The 17,989-nt window shown below is 43.8% G+C and overlaps 2 protein-coding genes across 3 annotated transcripts; both read left to right on the forward strand.

Moving 5' to 3' along the window:
- The first annotated feature begins 637 nt into the window (after positions 1-637).
- LOC311159789 (UPF0461 protein C5orf24 homolog) lies at positions 638-12,880 on the forward strand. Of its 2 annotated transcripts, XM_084216112.1 has the most exons (3): positions 638-768; positions 8,113-8,542; positions 10,403-12,871. In XM_084216112.1, exons 2-3 carry the CDS (start codon positions 8,116-8,118, stop codon positions 10,441-10,443), a joined length of 468 nt encoding a protein of 155 aa, XP_084072238.1. In that variant the 5' UTR covers positions 638-768; positions 8,113-8,115; the 3' UTR covers positions 10,444-12,871. The 2 variants fall into 2 exon arrangements, with proteins under 2 accessions (XP_084072238.1, XP_084072237.1); XM_084216111.1 differs by having other exon boundaries at positions 8,113-12,880.
- A 1,863-nt stretch (positions 12,881-14,743) lies between these two features.
- Positions 14,744-17,784, forward strand: TXNDC15 (thioredoxin domain containing 15). The gene is made up of 5 exons (XM_084216110.1): positions 14,744-14,865; positions 14,953-15,320; positions 15,829-15,992; positions 16,182-16,312; positions 16,936-17,784. Exons 1-5 carry the CDS (start codon positions 14,814-14,816, stop codon positions 17,130-17,132), a joined length of 912 nt encoding a protein of 303 aa, XP_084072236.1. The 5' UTR covers positions 14,744-14,813; the 3' UTR covers positions 17,133-17,784.
- The last annotated feature ends 205 nt before the right edge of the window (positions 17,785-17,989 follow it).

Raw genomic sequence — 17,989 nt, forward strand, 5'->3', positions numbered from 1 at the left:
TAAGGAAGTGCTACTCCAAGACTGAACTCTTCAGGACACGGATGGATGAAACAAAGCAAAGTATTTAATAACCAGCAGTCCCAGAGGTGGTCCCTGCCCTGGGAACGGCAGCTGTTCCACTGCAGAGTCAGCGGGGAGACACAACTCATGTCATGCATCCTTCTAACAGCTCTGAAGGGGACTATTCCATAATGGACTGCAGTGTGTGGAGGAGTGGAGGTGATGGTGTCACTGCCCCTGGAGCTGTTTGAGTTAAGACTGGAGGTGGCACTCAGTGCCACGGTCCGTTTGACGGTGGTGTTGGTCATAGGATGGGCTCGGTGACCCCAGAGGTGCCTTCCAACCCAAGTGAGCCTGTGTGTGTACTTCTGGCACAGAAGATACCACACTCCTCTATCCAAACGGCAGTGATGGAAGCACCAGTAACATTTACCCGCCTCTAGGGATGTGCAGTGCCACGCGCGGTGCCTCAATCATTGGACACACGTCTGTGCCCTCACAGGCCTCACCTCTGCCCGCCCGCCCCACAAAATGGCGGCGGCCGCGCGGCCCCGACCCTCGCCGGCAGGAGGGGCCTCGCCGGCCCCGCCCCGCGCGCGCCCCCGCGGCGCGGCCCCGCTCGGGAGCGCGCCCCGCCCGCCCCGCCACCCGCGCCCGCCGCAGCGCCGCTCCCTCCCCTGCGCCCGTCCCCTCCCTGCAGCCGCCCGGCGCGGTGTGGGGAGGCGGCCGCTCCGCCCGCCGCCGCCGCCGCCGCCCCGAGCTTCTCAGGTAGGTGCGGGTCGGGCCCGCGGGCCCCGGCCCCTGCTCCGCGCGGTGGGAGGCGGCGGGCGGGCGGGCAAGATGGAGCCGCGGCCGGCGGGGGAGGGGAGCGGAGCGGGGCTCTCCTCAACCCCCTCCGCTCCCTTCCCGCCGCTGAGGGCGATCCCGCGATCTGCTCGCCCCAGGGTGCGGTGCCCGGGCCCCGCGGGGCCGCGCGAGGGGAGCTGCGCCATCGCCGCCTGCCCCGCTGTCCCCGCCCGGCCGGGCCCCGGCGCCGGGCCCTGTCCGTGCCCCACGCGCGGAACACGGGACACCGAGGCCACCCCCGGCACGGAGTTCCCGGCTGCGGCCGAGGCGGAGGGAGCTGTGCCTCCCCTTTGTCCCCTCAGCCGGCCCTTGGCCGCTCCAGATGGGGCTGGGCCCTCCTGTCTCCAGCCTGCGGCCGGGAATTGTTCCTTCCCTTCTGCAGCCTCAGCTCCGCGCGTGGGGCTGGTGTGTGTGCGGGGCTGTTTACTTAGAGCATGTTCCCATTCGCGTGGGGCATCTGGATGTGTGCGTACAGCCCATGGATGTGTTTCTTGACACACCTAAGTACCGGATGCCTTCGCTCACCTGCACATCGGGTACCTGGAGAGCCTCACTGTGTCCCTTCTGTGCCTCTTTGCGTTCTGACATGACGCGTGTCAGTGCTGTGTATTCTCGTGTTCAGTTGTGGATAGTTTAGTGCATTCTTGTTGGTGCATAGTTCTTCTGGTGTAATTAATTAGGGAATAGTTGCGCTTTAAATTTTTGTGCAGTTCTCTGTGGATTAACAGTTGTTTTAATCCATGTGCTTTTTATTTATGTAAAATGAAAGGGTAGGAGGGGTACTTTGTTAAAATATTCTTAAATTACGGTTTTTTTCAGTCTTCAGATGCCACAGTTTCTCTTAGAATTTTGTGTATGTGTGTGTGTCTGTACCCATATCTTTCATATTTTAGATGCAGCCTTAAATAAAAAAAAAGTCCAACATGTTCTTCTATTGGCCATTGTTGAACAGATTCAACAAGTGAACTTTGTCTTTCAGTAGTCTCACACAAGGACACTGCCGTGGCTGTGTTTGGGTGGGTGGACAGGTGTCCAGAGCCTTCTGCATGGTCCCATCACAGAGAAGCACTGTGAAAATGCACATCAGGAAGGAGATGCTGGATCCATCTCTAAAGCTTCAAAGTCCTTTTGTGGTAGCAGGCTAGGGAAAGTAGAGGGTAGGTGAGAACACCCACTGAGATGAATGAGCACCTCTTACCTCTGGAGCTATTGTTGGAGACTGCAGCCCTGGGGAGAAGAGGGTGGGCGAGAACACCCACAGAGATGAATAAGCATCTCCAGCTCCTCAAAGCCCTTGTTCTAGGCTATGGCAAGGACTGCTCCTTTTTATTTGGGAATAGCCCCTTGAGGTGAATGGACAATTCACAAACACTAATAATCCTTTCTTTATAAAGTCCACCTCTACCTGCTCCATCATTCATATGCATATTTGGTTTGCCTTGAAGTTTGGTAATTGCAGAACCGCAGAATAATGAGGGTGCAGTTTCACCTACTCTCCTAAGCCAGTCTGTCTGGCCTAATGGCTGCCTCGATTCTGTGCTGCTCCATCCCCAGCTCTGGGGTTTTTCTCCAACCTCCATTCCCTGTGCTGTGTTTGGGACTTGTCACGCCTGTCATCCAGATCTCTGAAGTCCACTACGACCATCTTTTTGAGATTTTGTTGGTTTTTTTAAGTAACTGTACTAGGGAGTGGGTCAGTGGCAGCCAATGGGGAATGTGGCTTAGGCTCACCTGGCACTGTCTCTGTGCTAATGGAAGTGTGGGTTTCTGTTACTCTCTTGCCCCCGTGCCTGCACACTGTTGCTTTTGCTTTCTTGTTGGATTAGTTTTCACCTGGATCAGATCCCTGCTGTTGATTTGTCCTGCTCTTGCACAATAGTTAGTGTTGGCAGAAGGAGTGGGAATGTGGGAGAAGAGGAAAGGGCAAGATTGTCCTGTTCAGAAAAAGGGCGGATTCAGAGTGGTTTTTCTGTTGATTATGAAACCAAATTGGCAGTTGTGTCAGTGCGACTGGAGGTGTACAGATAATTAAATCATCAATGCCATCTTCTTTAATTTTTGTGAAGCTGTCTTAAGTCTTTCAAGGTGTCCTGTTCATCATCATCATATATGATCTTAGTTTTGGGGTGGGAAGAAGTCAGCTGACATCCTTGCTAATGTTAGCATCTAGTGAAACTCTGCCCTTGGATCTGGCTTATTTGGTTTTTAGGGTTAGAAAGCCTAACAATTACTTGTTTGCCTGGTTTTGCAATCAAATAAGGAGTGAACCCTAAAAGTTCAGTTTACTTTACACTTAGCCTAGTGGTGCTTGCCAACATCAGCTCTTTGTGAGAGCAGTTGAGCTTTGTCTGTAATTCAAAGCTGGTGCTTAGGCTTTGGAGAGCTTTGTTTCTTCTGGGGTGTCTGAGTCAAAAGACTTGAACTCCTGGGAGCACAGAGACTGCACCCAGGTTGCAGCTCTCTGGTGAGGAGCAGGAGGCACAGATGCTGGTGAGGGAAGGCTCCCACTCTGCCTGGCACGTCTGGGGAAGGGGAATTTGAAGGGGGTGGGTGTTTCAGCTCCAAATCACTCTTAACTTGTTATATAAGAAAATGACTCTGGGTCACCCGGGGAAGGACCACACTTGTAAGTTGTATTGATTGGAGAGCTCTTAATTTCTAAAAATAACCAAAATTCCAAAATTATGTTGTCTATTGATTTGCAGTCTTATATTGTCACGTAGTAACTCTAGGAAGTCACCACTGTAAAGAAATTATTTCTTATATTTTGACATTTTACCTGGTGTCAAATGGTGAGAAAATACATATTATGCACCAACTGCAGAAAGGGCTTCATAAGCACAGTGTGGAAAAGCTGGTTATCAAGCTTCACAAGTAGATAAGATTTCAGTTGTAGATTCAGGTGTTACAGTGTGTGTTGTGCCACTGATAGAATTTAATACTTAGTATTTTTTAAATATTTACATTTATGTGACTACTCCAGGTAAGGTGCATCTTTGAGAAAGCAAGGAGTTACAGGGTTTTAAAAACTGGGTAAGGCCCTACTTTAGCAAAAGTTAAAGTGTAGAAAAGAAGTTGACAAAAAGGGGACATGTGAAAAACATTTAAATTGATAGAACTCTTAGTGAGTGATGAAAGGGTTTCTCATACATGCTGTCCCAAGAGAGAAGGACAGAACTGACACCATATTTCTGTTGTGGTCTTGAAAGGGAAAATATTCCTCCTGCTGCTGTTGCTGCTCTACCCCCCTGCAAAGCAAAGGAGCCCTGTGAGGCTCCCCGGGGCTGTGGAGCTCAGCATAGAGCGTCCTTTATGAGGGATCCTGAACAGAGCCAGGCCTGTGCTCTGCTCCTGCAGCGTTCACTGGCCACAGTGACCTTCAGAGAGCTGTGCACAAATGATGCTTGTGGCTGCTTGTGTTGTTAAGTAGCGAGTCACATACTTTGTATGTGTTGGATGATGATGAAAATGTGCTGCTACAGCCTCCCACAGCCCCATCTATACTGTGGAAACTATTGCAAGCTCAGTGGTGAAAAACCTCAGAAAAACGAGTAGGTGTTGTACACTAACCCTCATTAAAAGCAAAACTGTCCCTGTTGGTGTGAGGAATTTACCCTTCCTGGTATTCATCATTTGGAAAGCTGTAATATAGGTGGACTTCGTGTTTTGTGCAGTTTTGCTGTGATTCAGGTGTGTTTTAGCAGAAGTCAGAGGCACTTGCTGAGTCAGGTCTGTTCTGGTGCTCACCAGGCCACAGAAGGCAGTCTGGGTGGGTGAGAACAGAGCAGTTGCCTGCTGCTTGTGCTGGAGCTGATTATTCTGCTCAGTGCAGATAATGGGGCTCAGGTCCAGTACTCAGTATAAAATAACAACTGAGCAAGTGCCTGTTCTGGGGGGCCTTTTGAACTTCCCTGCTTGTCAAAGGTTTCATCTTGTCTACACTGGGAGTTAAATCATCCCCGTGAAGAAGGCAAGGTATGATGTTTGAAAGCCAAAGATGGCATCACATCACAGCCCAAGAGGATGTTTTTATGTAATGTGATTTAAGTAGCTTTGATATTACAATTTTGTGTAGTGAATAGGTCATGAATGGGAATTTCCTGCAGGAGGAAAGCCTGGAGAGAGAGATGGGCCATAACAATACTGGGAGTCTTAGCAGCTGTGAGCTAGAGCTGTATTTTAGGGATAAAGGGGGGTCATGACCAAGTCCAGACATCCCCCTGTAGCAAAGCTTTGTGTCCCAGCTGGATTGTCCTGTTTCTTTCTAGCAATGGTGGAACTTCTGTGCTTTGTTGCATGAGAAGCTGCCTCTCTTTTCCCAAAGCCAGCTTATCCAGTGCCTCCTCCCTTCCCCAGCACTTGTATGGATATAAATTACCAGGCACTAAAAGATCCGTACAGAAAATACTCCACAGTCACTTTCCAGCTAATCTTTTTGAAATACAACTTAATTTCCCTGTTGCAGTGCCTCATCTTAATTGTTTGTTGATACAGAGATACTCAGCCAGTCAGTTAAATCAGTTTAAAAACTGATTTAAGTAAACTGTTGCAAATATTTTTACATGTCTATTTACAGGTTTAAAATGAGAAAGTTCTATCTTATTGGAAACTTTTTGGAGGGTTTTATTCAAGAATGATTGCACACAAAATTGTATGTGTTTAGCTGTACAATTTAGCTGCAGTGTAATTTTTAAATTGGCATAGCTTTGCATTTTATATCAATTTTCTTTTGTACTGTATATCTCCCTGCCAAGAAACCTGCTTCCACTCCACGGATAGACTCTACATTCTTTTATTCCCTACTGTAATGTGAATGAAGGAAAATTAGGCTGGAGATTCCATGTTAGGGTAATTAGGCTTGATTACAGATTTCCTTTAAAAAACTTTTCAAAAAAAGTCTGAAAGAAGATAAAAGAGGAACCTTGGCTACTACTTGAAATTTGCATGGTTTGTTGAAAAATGGTGCAGAGAGGGGGGGAAATGGATTTAAAAATCCTATTGGCAGTCTTCCACTGAGATTGGGAGTTTTATTAAGCTTCTTCTAGAAAGAAATTTTAAACAGTTACTGATTTGTACTGTCTTTCTTCATTCATCCATTCCAGTGATGCTGGTTGTTGCCAGATGGAAGGTAAAGTATCATCAGCCTGGGCTTGTGTGTGAAGTCAGTGTTTTTCAGTGGTATTGCAGTAGACACAAAGCACATGCATATGGTGATGAAGCTACAGCAGAATATATTCCCTGTCTAGGAGTGCTTATGATGGTTCTCCCCCAGAAAGGTGGATGGAAAAATCCCCCCAAGTGTAATGAGGAGAAGAAGCAGAGAGTAACAATGTAACACAGAAGTGAGTGTGAGCCTAGTCTGTCTCATGAGAAATAGCAGGAGCCTCTGCTTTTATTCAGTGCCTTCTCCCAGCTCTGTGTTCCTTGTGTTCCTTGGATACTGGACAGCTCAGCTGATCCTTTGTGGCAGTTGAGCTTGGAGCAGTTTTTTGGGGCCAAAGCCAGTATTCCTGTGTTTAAAATGAGTGCTGAGACAAGAATGCTGCTCAGCACTCCAAGTGTCTCTAGTGGATCAACAAACAGCTGAACAGCCTTTCAGAGCTGCTGGGCTTTACACTCTCTGCAGCAAAAGGACATTACAGAACCCTCATGTTTGCAGTTACATATCATGAAAAATCTCAGGTATTTTTCATGATAATTGCAGGCACTTTTCTAGTGGGGTTAAATAAAGGTAACATTTTTTGACTGTGAATTGTAGAAAACCCTAAGCTTCCTTCTGTATTGCTGCACAGATAAGTCTGTCTGGTCTCTTGACCTGAGCTTATTTCCTTTGTCCTTTGCTAAGTGCAGGGCTTGCAAACTATTCTTAGTTGTTTGGCTTGGACGTTAACAGCTGCAATAACAATGGTTTCACTTTTGTTCTACTGTACCCCATGCAATGCACCAGGATTGTAGCACTTGGATTATCTCTGCTAGAACATCTAATATTTAAACTATATAGCTATCATAATTTCACTATTTGACATAAACCCATATTCATATATTTGCACAAGAGTAATGAACACTCTAATGTGCATTTGACAAGCCAGGGTAGATTGAGTGTTCCAACAGGGAATGTATCCTTTGTAATCAGGAGAAAAGAGCACGGGGATTTACTCCAGGATAAATAGACTGTGCTGTGTGCTTTCTCTCTGGCTGGCAGGAAACATTTGTAACTGCCAAGTAAATTCAGTAATCAATGGTAGAGTTTAAATTATGTTGCTGTAGGTGATATTCCATATCTATTGTAGGGAAAAGATAATAAATCTTCCAGACCTTATCTACTTGGGAAATTTAACATGAGAAGTAATTTTTGGTGTATCAAGTATGTCTGTAAGACATAGAAATACTCTGAAGGGACAGATATTTATTGGCTTAATATTGTCTTCAGCATGGCTAAATATTACTATCTTAGACTTTGAGTATTTGCAGCTTACTTAAGTTGTAGAACCAGTATAGTTGAATAGAAGATATAATTGCTTTATTTCCCAGAGTTGTTGGCAAAGCCAACAATATCAACATATCTCTGCTGGCATTGCTAGCAGCTTGTACGTGCTCTCCTAACTAGGACAGCAGTGGCATTTCTGCAATCCAGCATCTTGTACTTCGTTACAAATTCATTTCATCCCTCTGCTTTCCCAACCATGGCACCATTGTGTTGCCAAATGCCTTATGTGTTTCTTTCTTTGACACTAATTGTGACATGTAATAAGAAAATTGATTCATACTTTATTCTTTGCTGCAGTTAAGCAAACAAAAAAATCTTTAGGATCCTATTTACTATACCAAGAGAGTTACAACCTGTCTTTCTTTGGCTTACAGCTGAGTCACATATCAATCTTAGAGGCAGAACAACTAAAATTTAGATGATACTTGGTTAGAAAGGTTTTGGAATCATAGATGAGCAAATATTGTAGGTCCTCGTTTTTGAAATGCTGTTCTGTTTTTTAACTTGCTTCGTCTCTAATTGTACCTGTGTGAATAATACGTGGTTTAAACTCTCCTTTTTAACTGTGTGTAAAGGTTACTGTGTAGAACCTCAAGTGAAGGTTTAATAAAACTCATTTCAAAAGTAATTTACTGACATCAGTACTATTTACTAAAAATAGACAAAGTAGTTTGAACTAATTTATGAAACAGAGGTAGCTTTTGAAAGATTCTCTTTTGTGCAACATTCTGCAGTATTATGATGTATTGTTTCATATTTCCCTCTCCTCTTTCTGGTAGAAAATGATGCACCCTGTTGCCAGCAGTAATCCAGCTTTCTGTGGGACCGGCAAGAGCTCTTGCCTGAACGAAGACAATGTGAGGGCTGCGGATCAGTTTGACCTCTATGCCACGCAGCAGAGCAAGTACAGCCACGCAGTCAGCCACAAACCCATTGCCTGCCAGAGACAAGATGCCTTGAACGACCCCCACTTGCAGACCACAAGTGGCAGGAATATAGAGACAAAAGATGAACTAAAGAAAAAGAAAAACCTCAACCGCTCCGGGAAGCGCGGAAGGCCGTCAGGGACCACGAAATCAGCAGGGTACCGAACCAGCACAGGTCGACCCCTGGGGACCACCAAAGCAGCTGGATTTAAGACAAGTCCAGGCAGACCCTTGGGTACAACTAAAGCAGCAGGATACAAAGTCAGCCCAGGCAGACCTCCAGGTAGCATTAAAGCTCTATCACGGCTTGCAAATCTAAATTATACTTGTGGCAGTGCAGCTTTTCCTTACCCTATGGTGCATAACAGAGGAGTCCATGCTGCTGGTGAAACTAGCAGCAAAATCAAACAGCCTAATGAATGAAGGGAGGGAATGAGTAACTCCTTACTAATCTGCTTTATGCTGATTTTGGGCATGTTTCTTGAGTTTTCTTGTAATGTTTGCTTAAGTCTGAGCTTCTAGATTTTATTCCAATAATGCCATAACCTACGGGTGCAATTAATAACTTTAACAGAATGTTGGGAAGGCTTTGGTTTAAAGAGGCTTCTGTTGATTTAAAATCATAATTCATAAGGAAGTCTAAAATTATACATTATGCCTTGGTGTCAATACTTAAGTAATGTCCATGTCCCTAGTTTTAAGTTCAGTTTCTCATAAATCTAAATGTGTGGTTATGCATTAAATAATTGAAATAAGGAGGACAGAAATTAGCTGGCTGATATTTCATGATGTGGCCTGTCCCACAATAAGCAACTTAGCCAGTTAAGTTCTTACTTGGTAAGAAAAACTGATAAAGTGGCAAGCCACATTTTCCACTTCTGCAGGACCTTCTACAGACCTCAGATAGACTTACAATAGACTTAAAACTTAAACAAAAAAAAAACCCAACCTTTTTTTCTAAAGTGATTTCCAGTGACTTTTATTTCTGGAGTTGTAGCATTAAGTGAATTTCAACTAGTGCTCCAAAAACATTTTGGAAGATATTAAAGAAACCTGAGCATGTGTACAGTGCATTACAGCTGCACAGAGCCTTACAAAGACAAGTTACTTTGCCATTAGGTGAGAGCTGTTCTTTTAGGTACACTGCTACAGGATTCTGCTGGGTAATTTTGAAATGCCTAGTACTACATATACCAAACCATGAATAATTCTTTGGACTTTGAAATATTTTATAAGAAATTAAGTACTGTTCATTCTAGTTAGGCACTTGATTAATATTAAACAGTATGTTCTTAAATCTGTAAATAGCTATTTACTCTGGCTTTTGCCTTTCAAATCTGTGCTTAGATGGCGACAGTTTAATAGCTTTTAAAGTAATAACCTATAATGTTTACAAATTAAACTTTTTAAATAGACGCTGTTGCCAAATTTTTAGACTCAGTTTTGCCAGATATTCCTGGAAATAGTTATTTCATTGTTAGACATTTATACTATATTTAAGTTATGGAAGCTTATATATCTACCAAAGGACACCATTTTCATGATTTATAAAAGCAAACTGTATAGCTGATGCAAACAGGATGCAGTTTACTGCACTGCTAGATCCCAGATATGGAGTAATTCATCTATGCATGCAAGCCAGAAAAAATGTTGTTGGTTAACTATAAACACCTTTCTTGACTCAAACTAAAACCTCCCCTCCTCCCAAAAGAAATATTCAGTTTTTCAACTGGGTGTGTATAATTTTTTTTTTACGTGTGGGAGAATGTGTGAGTGCGTAAAATACTTTCATCCAGACTTCAAAAGAAAAAAATAATCAGTCCTCAGTGTTACATATTGTTTGTTCGAAATTAATTTTTTTTTTTTTTTTAAATCTGGAAGAAAGTTTACATTAAAGTCATTTCACAAATAAAATGACTTTATGATAAATTCATAGCTTGGAATTCCTGGGGAGGGGGAATATGTAGAGTTTGCAGATTTGGGGGAGAATAAAATTTGGGTTGAGCCTGTGCTGAATGGGTAATGATGGTCATTTTTGTTAACATAAATGCTAATCTGGCCTGCTGTCATTTTGACTAGACCTCTTGCTTTCAGTGATGACAACTTAAGAAACAGATGTCATGTTTCATACCTTTTTTATCAGGAAAAAAGCAGCAAGCCTTCAGGTGTTCCAGTGATGCCTAACACATATTGAGCTGGACTTTTGCTGTACTTTACAATAGGTGTGTTGAATTGTTTTTGGGGAACTGTGTATGGACTGGCAACTAAGACAATGAACCTCAACTTATACTGGATGGCTCCTTAGTCGATAGATGAACTAATGGCAGCTAAATTGCTACTAAGGAATAGTTTCTTCATGCTGAAGCTCTGAAATCCAGTTGTACGTTCTGTTCCTCAACAAACTCGCAAGTCTGAAATTTAGCAGTCTCCTCAGAAGATGTAACTTCTGACACATGCAAAATGCTAATGTGAGTTCATTCACCCTCAGGATCTGTGTTGTATTGGCTGTTTTTAATCAGATAATTTTTCAACAAAAGACTGCTTTAAGTTCTTTCCTGAACTCAGCTGGGCAAGCAGTCCTCTTCAGCTGAATGTGTAACTGCAGGAGTGTCACACCTCGCTGGCAAGGAACGTGTTGCATGTCACCACTGTACCTTGGAGAAACTCCACTCCTTACCTCCTCCTGTTGATCCTGTTTGCTCCTGTCCGTTCCTCACTTGTGCATCCACTCAATGGTGCTGTGCTGTGTGTCAGGAGATAATGCAGATGTATTGCTGTTCTGCTAGTATAATTTGTATTCAAGTATGCTGATGAAATAATGAAATCACCTAAGCAATTTCTGTTCATTACAGTGTTTATTAATTATATCAGATGAAATATAATCCCAGTAAAAACTAATTAATGTTGTCAGTTGTGAAATGATGAGCATCAAATAGAAAAGTGTTCAGAGAGCCTGCAGTGTGCTGCTTGGCGCTCTGGATTTAGGAAGGAGATCAGAAGTGCACTGCTGGTGTTTCCTAATTCTGCTTTATTTTATATCTGACTAGAGTTTACTGGTGCCATGCAGTGAAGGGAAAAAAAAAGAGGAGATTCAAAGTGACTAGAAATGGAATTTTCAAATACTTCTGTTCTTCCTATGTATACTCTGCAGAATACATTGTGCTTTTTTCAACACTTTTTTTTTCCATGAGAAACACTGAAACAGCATGTTAATGCTTAAACTTTATTAGTACCAATGGGAAAACTGGCATTTTCCCCCCATAGTATGAAAACATTACTTGTAAGGTAAATTGCTTATTTTATATTATATATCATAATTCAGCTATTCATAAGCTAGGATCACTGTTGTGTGTTAACACTGTTCAGAAGACCGACATGTCAAGTTTAGGTTTTAATAATTTCTTTTAATTATCAAGTTTCTAATGTCTTATTTATACATAAATGAAATGTATTAGCTTGCTATTATTCCTTAATGATGCTATAAAGTTCACTGTTTAAGATACATATAGTAACTACTATTCATTTTCTTGATTAAATTTACTTAAACTTTAAAACCAAATAATTTTGCTACTATAAAGTCTTGCACTGGACAGATTCAAGATGCTAGCACCATATTTTGGCAGAAAAAAAATCAGATACCATCAGAAGCAGCTGACTTTGGTATCAAAGATGGTATTTTTAAAATCAGCACTTAGCTTTGTCATTAAAGCAATGTTCTTTATATCTTGGATTTAGTTTAAAGTAATCAAATTAGCTAGAGCCATTAAAGATCTCTCTTCTGAATGAATATATTTTCATTTTGTCTGAAGGATCTTAATGTTCAGTCAGGACAAAACCAAGCCTTGTCAGTGAAAAGTGATGTATCTGTGAAGAGAATTACCAGGAACTACAATACACAGAGTAATTCAGATGAGAATTTAACTCCCTTCCCCATTTTGAAGAGCTTTAAAAGGCAGAGCAATGTGAAGTCATTTGTGCAATGGTTTCATTAGCTGTGGCTCTGCTGGTCTTTGTTATATGTATAATAATGTTTCACGCTCCCCTTAGAGTTGACAGTTAAAACAGCTGATAACAATCATGAATACTTGGAACTGCAAACTTCATTTCTGATTACAAAAAGTTTATTCTTCTCTATTTTAATGCATATATTTTAACACCGCTAAATATATTTATGACTCTAGTAGACACTAGACCTTTGTCCTTGTGACTTTTTTTTGAAATAGAAAAATCGTATTCTGAAATTTGAACCACTTTCTGTTCCTTCAGTCTTGCATCATTTGCTTTTCTACAGGTTTACTTTGGGGGTAACAGTAATCTGTTAAATACCTAGTATCAGCACCCTGTCCTCTGCTGTAAAAAGCCTGATTAGATACTGTGTATGTTTTTATGTCCATGAACTTGAGCTACTCGTGTGCAATTATGTGTATGGGAATGGAGTAGTGTTCATGATCTGTATTTACATCATCATATGGATGTATATTTATTAATAAAGTTAATACTTTAAAACCTAACTATTTTTCCCTGTTTTTTTTTTTAATACCTTTTAAATTCTGGCTGAAGATGCCAGTTGACAGCATTACCTACTTATTACAGACACGTTACATGTATTTACATTAAGGCAAAAAGACTGTAAGTTGCAAGGTGCTAACTTTTCCCTCTGTTGCACGTGGAAATCAAATTGAAAGTACTCATAAATAAAATTTTCAAGGAATGGTGGTCATAATTCATTATTCTGCGATGAATAAGACATATTTATCCCTGTAGTCCAGGAATATTTGTGCTATGGCAGGAAGGAGATTATGTTAGGATTAAATTCACAGTAAGAAATTGTTTTCAAGTTGAAAATGCTGTTTTGACTAAAACATAAGGAGAAGGGGGAATGGGGCAGCTTGTTCTTTGCTGGTCTGCACCAGTTTGGATTCCCTTTGTGCTTTTGCTTTCAGGCTTGCTCTGTATCAGCTGATCTAATTAAATGTTTTCCCTCTATGTGCAAACCTCATGTTTTCTATTTTTAGACTATTATGTCCTCATTATTAGTGCTTATGCAAATTGGACTTTGAAAGAAAAAGCTTCAAGCGAGAAAATGTGTGCTGTAAGGAGAAGTACAGCTGGAGAAGTACACAGTTGGAGTAAAAACAAAGCTAAAAATCCAGTTTCTGTAATAAATTACCCCCATATTCATTTATACACATGTACATGGTTTTTCCTGCCCTTTTCCCATGTGCATGGTTCATGCTCCCCTCGGTCATGACTATCAGTTTTTGACAGATGCGGGGTTTTGGCAAAATCTCATTGTGCACTGCTGGCAGTTTTAAGTAAATGTGTTAAAAAAAGATAGCGGCCCTTGAAGTAACGTATTCATTTTCAAAATGTCACAAATAGTCTTGAGGCTTCACTATTAAACTGAAATAAAGTAAAAACTAATTCTGCAACCGGAAAAATACAATTTCCTAAAAAGGAATATGCTTTTCTATTTGGGAGCTTTGGTTGATAAGCTGCTGGACAAGAACTCTTTTTTAGTTTTAAAAATAGGCCTTTAGTTTGCCGTGTTTTACCCATACCCCAGCCTGTTGTAGGTTAAGGCACAGTTTGTGTGCAAACAACTCCCGACCGGGACCGTGCTTCCCTAGCGAGGGTGGGAGTGGGCAAATCCTTCACCAGGCAGCTGCGGCTGTGGGGAAGTGCTGGGGCTGCAACACGCTTGTACCAGAGCTTTGGGACGAGTTCCAGGCACTCACTGCTCAGTCACAGCAGCCTGCCGAAGCCGTGGGATTGCACTTGTCTCGTTGCAAGAATTTCCGACCTGAGCTAATTTAAATCAAGAGTGAAATGCCTCCAGCAGCATCCGCAGCCCGACAGCCGGCCGGGGCAGCGGCTGCGCTCACCGTGCGGGCTCAGCCCTGCAAGGCGGGGTCACAGAATCATGGGAGGGTTTGCGTTGGAAGGGACCTGCAAGAACATCTTGTTCCACACCCCTGCCATGGGCAGGGACACCTGGGACACCATCTCAGCTTGCTCCAAGCCCTGTCGGGCCTGGCCTTGAACGCTTCCAGGGATGGGACACATTCCAGGGATGGGGTAACCACAGCTTCTCTGGGCAACCCGTGCCAGGGGTGCACCATGCTCACAGTAAACTTTTTCTGAAAATAATCTTGGTAAAGAATTTTTTCCTAATATCTAATCTAAACCATTCTTCCTTGTCCGGTCACAACATGCGCTTGTAAACAGTCTTGTCCAATCCTTCCTATAAATTCCCTTCAGGTACTGGGAGGCCGTAATTAGGTCACCCGAAACTTTTCTCTTTTCCAGGCTGAACACTCCTAATTCGGGGTTCAGCGGGGCCGCGAGAAAACCCGGTTAGACCCACCCGCTTTGTATACTACGAGCGGAGCTCACCCCGCTCCACAGCCCCACCACCACCCTGCCGCCCCGAGGGCTCTTCCCACGGAAATGCGAACGGCAGCGGAACTGGAAGTGTCCCGGGGATCCGGCGGAAGCGGTCGTTGTCCGGGGAGACGCGGCGGCGGCCGCCGGGGCCGGGCTTGTGGCTGAGGATGTGGCGGCTGCTGCTGGCGCTGGCCTGGCTCGGTGCGACCCTTCCCGCAGGTGCGGCCGGGGGGCTCTGGGTGCGCGGTCGCGGGGCGGGCGGGGCGCGGCGCTGACGCCTCCCTCCGTACCTCTGTCTCCCCGCAGGAGCGGCCGAGCGGAGCGCGGGCGGCCCCGAGCCGGTGCGGTACCGCACGGCCGAGATGGCGGACGCGATGCTGGGCAGCGGGGCCCTGGCCGAGCAGCCCGTGCTGCTGTCGGCGGTGCCGGCCGAGGCGAGCGGCGGCCCGGCCGGGGCCTGCGATGGGGCGGCCGCGGGCGATGCGTGCGGGCCGGCGGGGAGCGGCCCCGCGGCCGCCCAGGCCCGGGAGCAGCCCGTGCTGGAGCCCGTGCTGCCCGCGCCCGCTGAGGAGCAGAACGGCACCGACGGCGCCAAGGCTCCCAAGGTGAACTGCGAGGAGAGGAACACGACGGGCATCGAGCGCTTCACGCTGCAGATCCTGAACGTGTCCCAGGTAGGCGGGGGGCCCGCTCACTGCCCGCTGTTGGTGTGACCCTGTCAGCCTGCTGCTTTCAGTGCCTGACTTAGTGAATTTCCCTGTGTAACGTCCTCAGTTCTACCGAAGGAAATAGATGACTGGGCAAGGAGGCTTTTGGGGCCATTCTGAGCAGGAAAAAAAATGGAGTTATGGCTCGCTTCATGTGCCTGTGTGTGTTATCTGAGTGCCTGCAGGGTGCCGCCAGCTTTCCTGCTCTGTGGACTGGTGTTTCTCTTGGAAATCGTTAATGGCATTTAGTGCCGACTCTTTTCTTGTAATGGTTATGTGTATGTATATTTTTAAGTAATAAACTTCTACAACAACCTTTAAAAAATACATATACAATTCTCCACCTGTTTTAAAAGGTGCAGCTGCTTGATCAGTATTGCCAAGTATCTAATCGATTGCTGAATGCTGCATCCCTACATAGAATTTAACTGTTAAATATGTAATTGTCCATGTTTGTTCTCATGCTTTCTCCAAGGACCTGATGGAGTTCCTGAACCCAAACAGCAGTGACTGTACATTGGTCCTGTTCTACACACCATGGTGCCGCTTTTCTGCCAGCCTGGCACCTCATTTTAACTCTTTGCCCCGAGCATTTCCTACTCTTCGCTTCCTGGCACTGGATGCATCCCAGCACAGCAGGTAACTCACGCTCCCTATGCTCTAGCTGCAAGCTCATTAGTTTTGAGTTTTATAAACAGGAGTGACTTTTTTTTCTACAGAAACTGACAGTTTTGTTTAGTGAAACTGACACTTTCAGTATTGTGACTGTCTTTATTTCTTCCTCTAGAAGATTTAATTTCATTCATGCTTTGTTTTTTCTTTTTGTAGTTTATCAACTAGATTTGGAACTGTGGCTGTACCAAATATCCTCCTTTTCCAAGGTGCTAAACCTATGGCTAGATTTAATCATACAGACAGAACGCTGGAAACCCTGAAAGACTTCATCTTTAACCAGACAGGTCTGTAAGTCAGCTCTGGTTTGCCAGTGGGAAGAACAGGCTAGTTTTAAGGTCCAAACTGGGCTTTCCTGTCCCTGTGTGTGTTCTTTAAAATGAATGTCATGAAGACCCTGTGAGGACAGCTTAATCATTTGTTGCTGTAAGCTGGATTTCAGCCTGTGCTGAGAGCAGAAACTGAGCTCCTTGGGCTGCTGTCACAGAGTAGGGAGAACAGTGGGGTTTAGCTAGAGAGGCTGCCAGAAGGATGGAGCATATCTTCCTGCCCAAAGATTTAATTGAGAATGAAATAAATTAAACTCTCTTTGCCACTCAGCTAGCTCTCTTCTAATCCACACTGAAGTGCTGTCTGGATCTGCATTTCCAGAAATGCACAAAAATTGTATTCCTGAAATAATCTCCTGTGGGAGAACAGAACAAGCCTTCTTCTGTTTTGCAAATACACCTAAAAATCACTAAGTTTTTAGATCAGTAAATCATATCCTGGGATGTACAAGGGCCATCTCACCAAAATTTTAGTCTACCTGTGTTTGAGCCTTAGTCTGAGACCACAAACAAAGCTCCAGATAGAGGCAGCCTCTCTGTATTTAGAGATTACGATGTTGACCAAGTACTTTGTTTTTTAGGGATAGAAGCTAGAAGTGACGTGGCTGTGACAGAGGAAGACTGGGAAGGGCCCCTGCCGAGTGTTCTGACCAAGGGCATAGACTGGCTGCTCCTGTTCTCTGTGCTCTTCCTGGCTGCCTTCGTCATGTACGCCACTGTTCGCACCGACAGCATCCGCTGGCTCATCCCGGGACAAGAGCACGAACACCAGGAATAACCTCAGGTGTTCCAACAGGGACAACATTTTGCACTTATTGGCAAAGTGTGGAATTTTTATGGACTAGAAGTACCTAAGAATGAACTATTGAATTTGTTGGCTGTAATTTATAATAATGACTAAAAATTGGCCTTATTTATGAACTGCTGAATCTGTGACAAGCACATTTGTGGCGATTCTAGTGGTAAGTGAACAAGTATGAAAAAACATGAACTAAAGTATTTATTAAGCTGCTCTGATTGACTTCTTTTTAATGGACTTTGATATAATTAGTGTTACAGTTCTAATTTGTAGATCAGGAAAGATTTTTACAGCACATTGGTCTGTGTGTGGCACTGTGAGGCAAACACTGGTGAAGGGAGATGTTGGTACATTAGTTTGACTGTCCATAAAAAGAACTATGAAGATGTTTTAGATGATTTTTCACTCCCATGGAGGTGACTGTTCCCACCTCTGGCGCTGGGGTTCAGTGCTGGTTTTCTCATTCGCTTTGCTCTGAGTTTTGACATAGTAACAGTTCTTCATGAGATTTAGTCACTTCCCAAGCTCACCTCACTATTTCTCTGCGTGTATACAACTTATTTGCCACATTCCTGTTGGATGAAATTGTATTAATTGTCCTTTAAAAAAATAAATCAAGTTTTTCGTGTAACCTTTTAAGTCCCTTTCTTTCAGAAGTAAAAACATGCAATGTCTCAACTACAGCTCACCTGCCTAAATTAGCAAGACCAGTCTTGATGTTTATTTAAATTTCTAGTACCATGTTTGCTAGTTCCACACTCTCCACTTGAGGCTACATAAAGAATTTATTAATTATACTAATTATGATTAGTATGGAAGGCTTTGGATAAGGTATG

The sequence above is a fragment of the Fringilla coelebs genome (genome assembly GCF_963513975.1).
Source record: "Fringilla coelebs genome assembly, chromosome: 15".
NCBI lineage: Eukaryota > Metazoa > Chordata > Aves > Passeriformes > Fringillidae > Fringilla > Fringilla coelebs.

Coding starts and splice junctions, on each gene's coding strand:
- TXNDC15 (XM_084216110.1), top strand. CDS start 14,814: ATGTGGCGGCTGCTGCTGGCGCTGGCCTGGCTCGGTGCGACCCTTCCC. Junction 15,993..16,181: donor GATGCATCCCAGCACAGCAG/GTAACTCACGCT, acceptor TTCTTTTTGTAG/TTTATCAACTAGATTTGGAA. Junction 16,313..16,935: donor CTTCATCTTTAACCAGACAG/GTCTGTAAGTCA, acceptor TTTGTTTTTTAG/GGATAGAAGCTAGAAGTGAC.
- LOC311159789 (XM_084216111.1), top strand. CDS start 8,116: ATGATGCACCCTGTTGCCAGCAGTAATCCAGCTTTCTGTGGGACCGGC.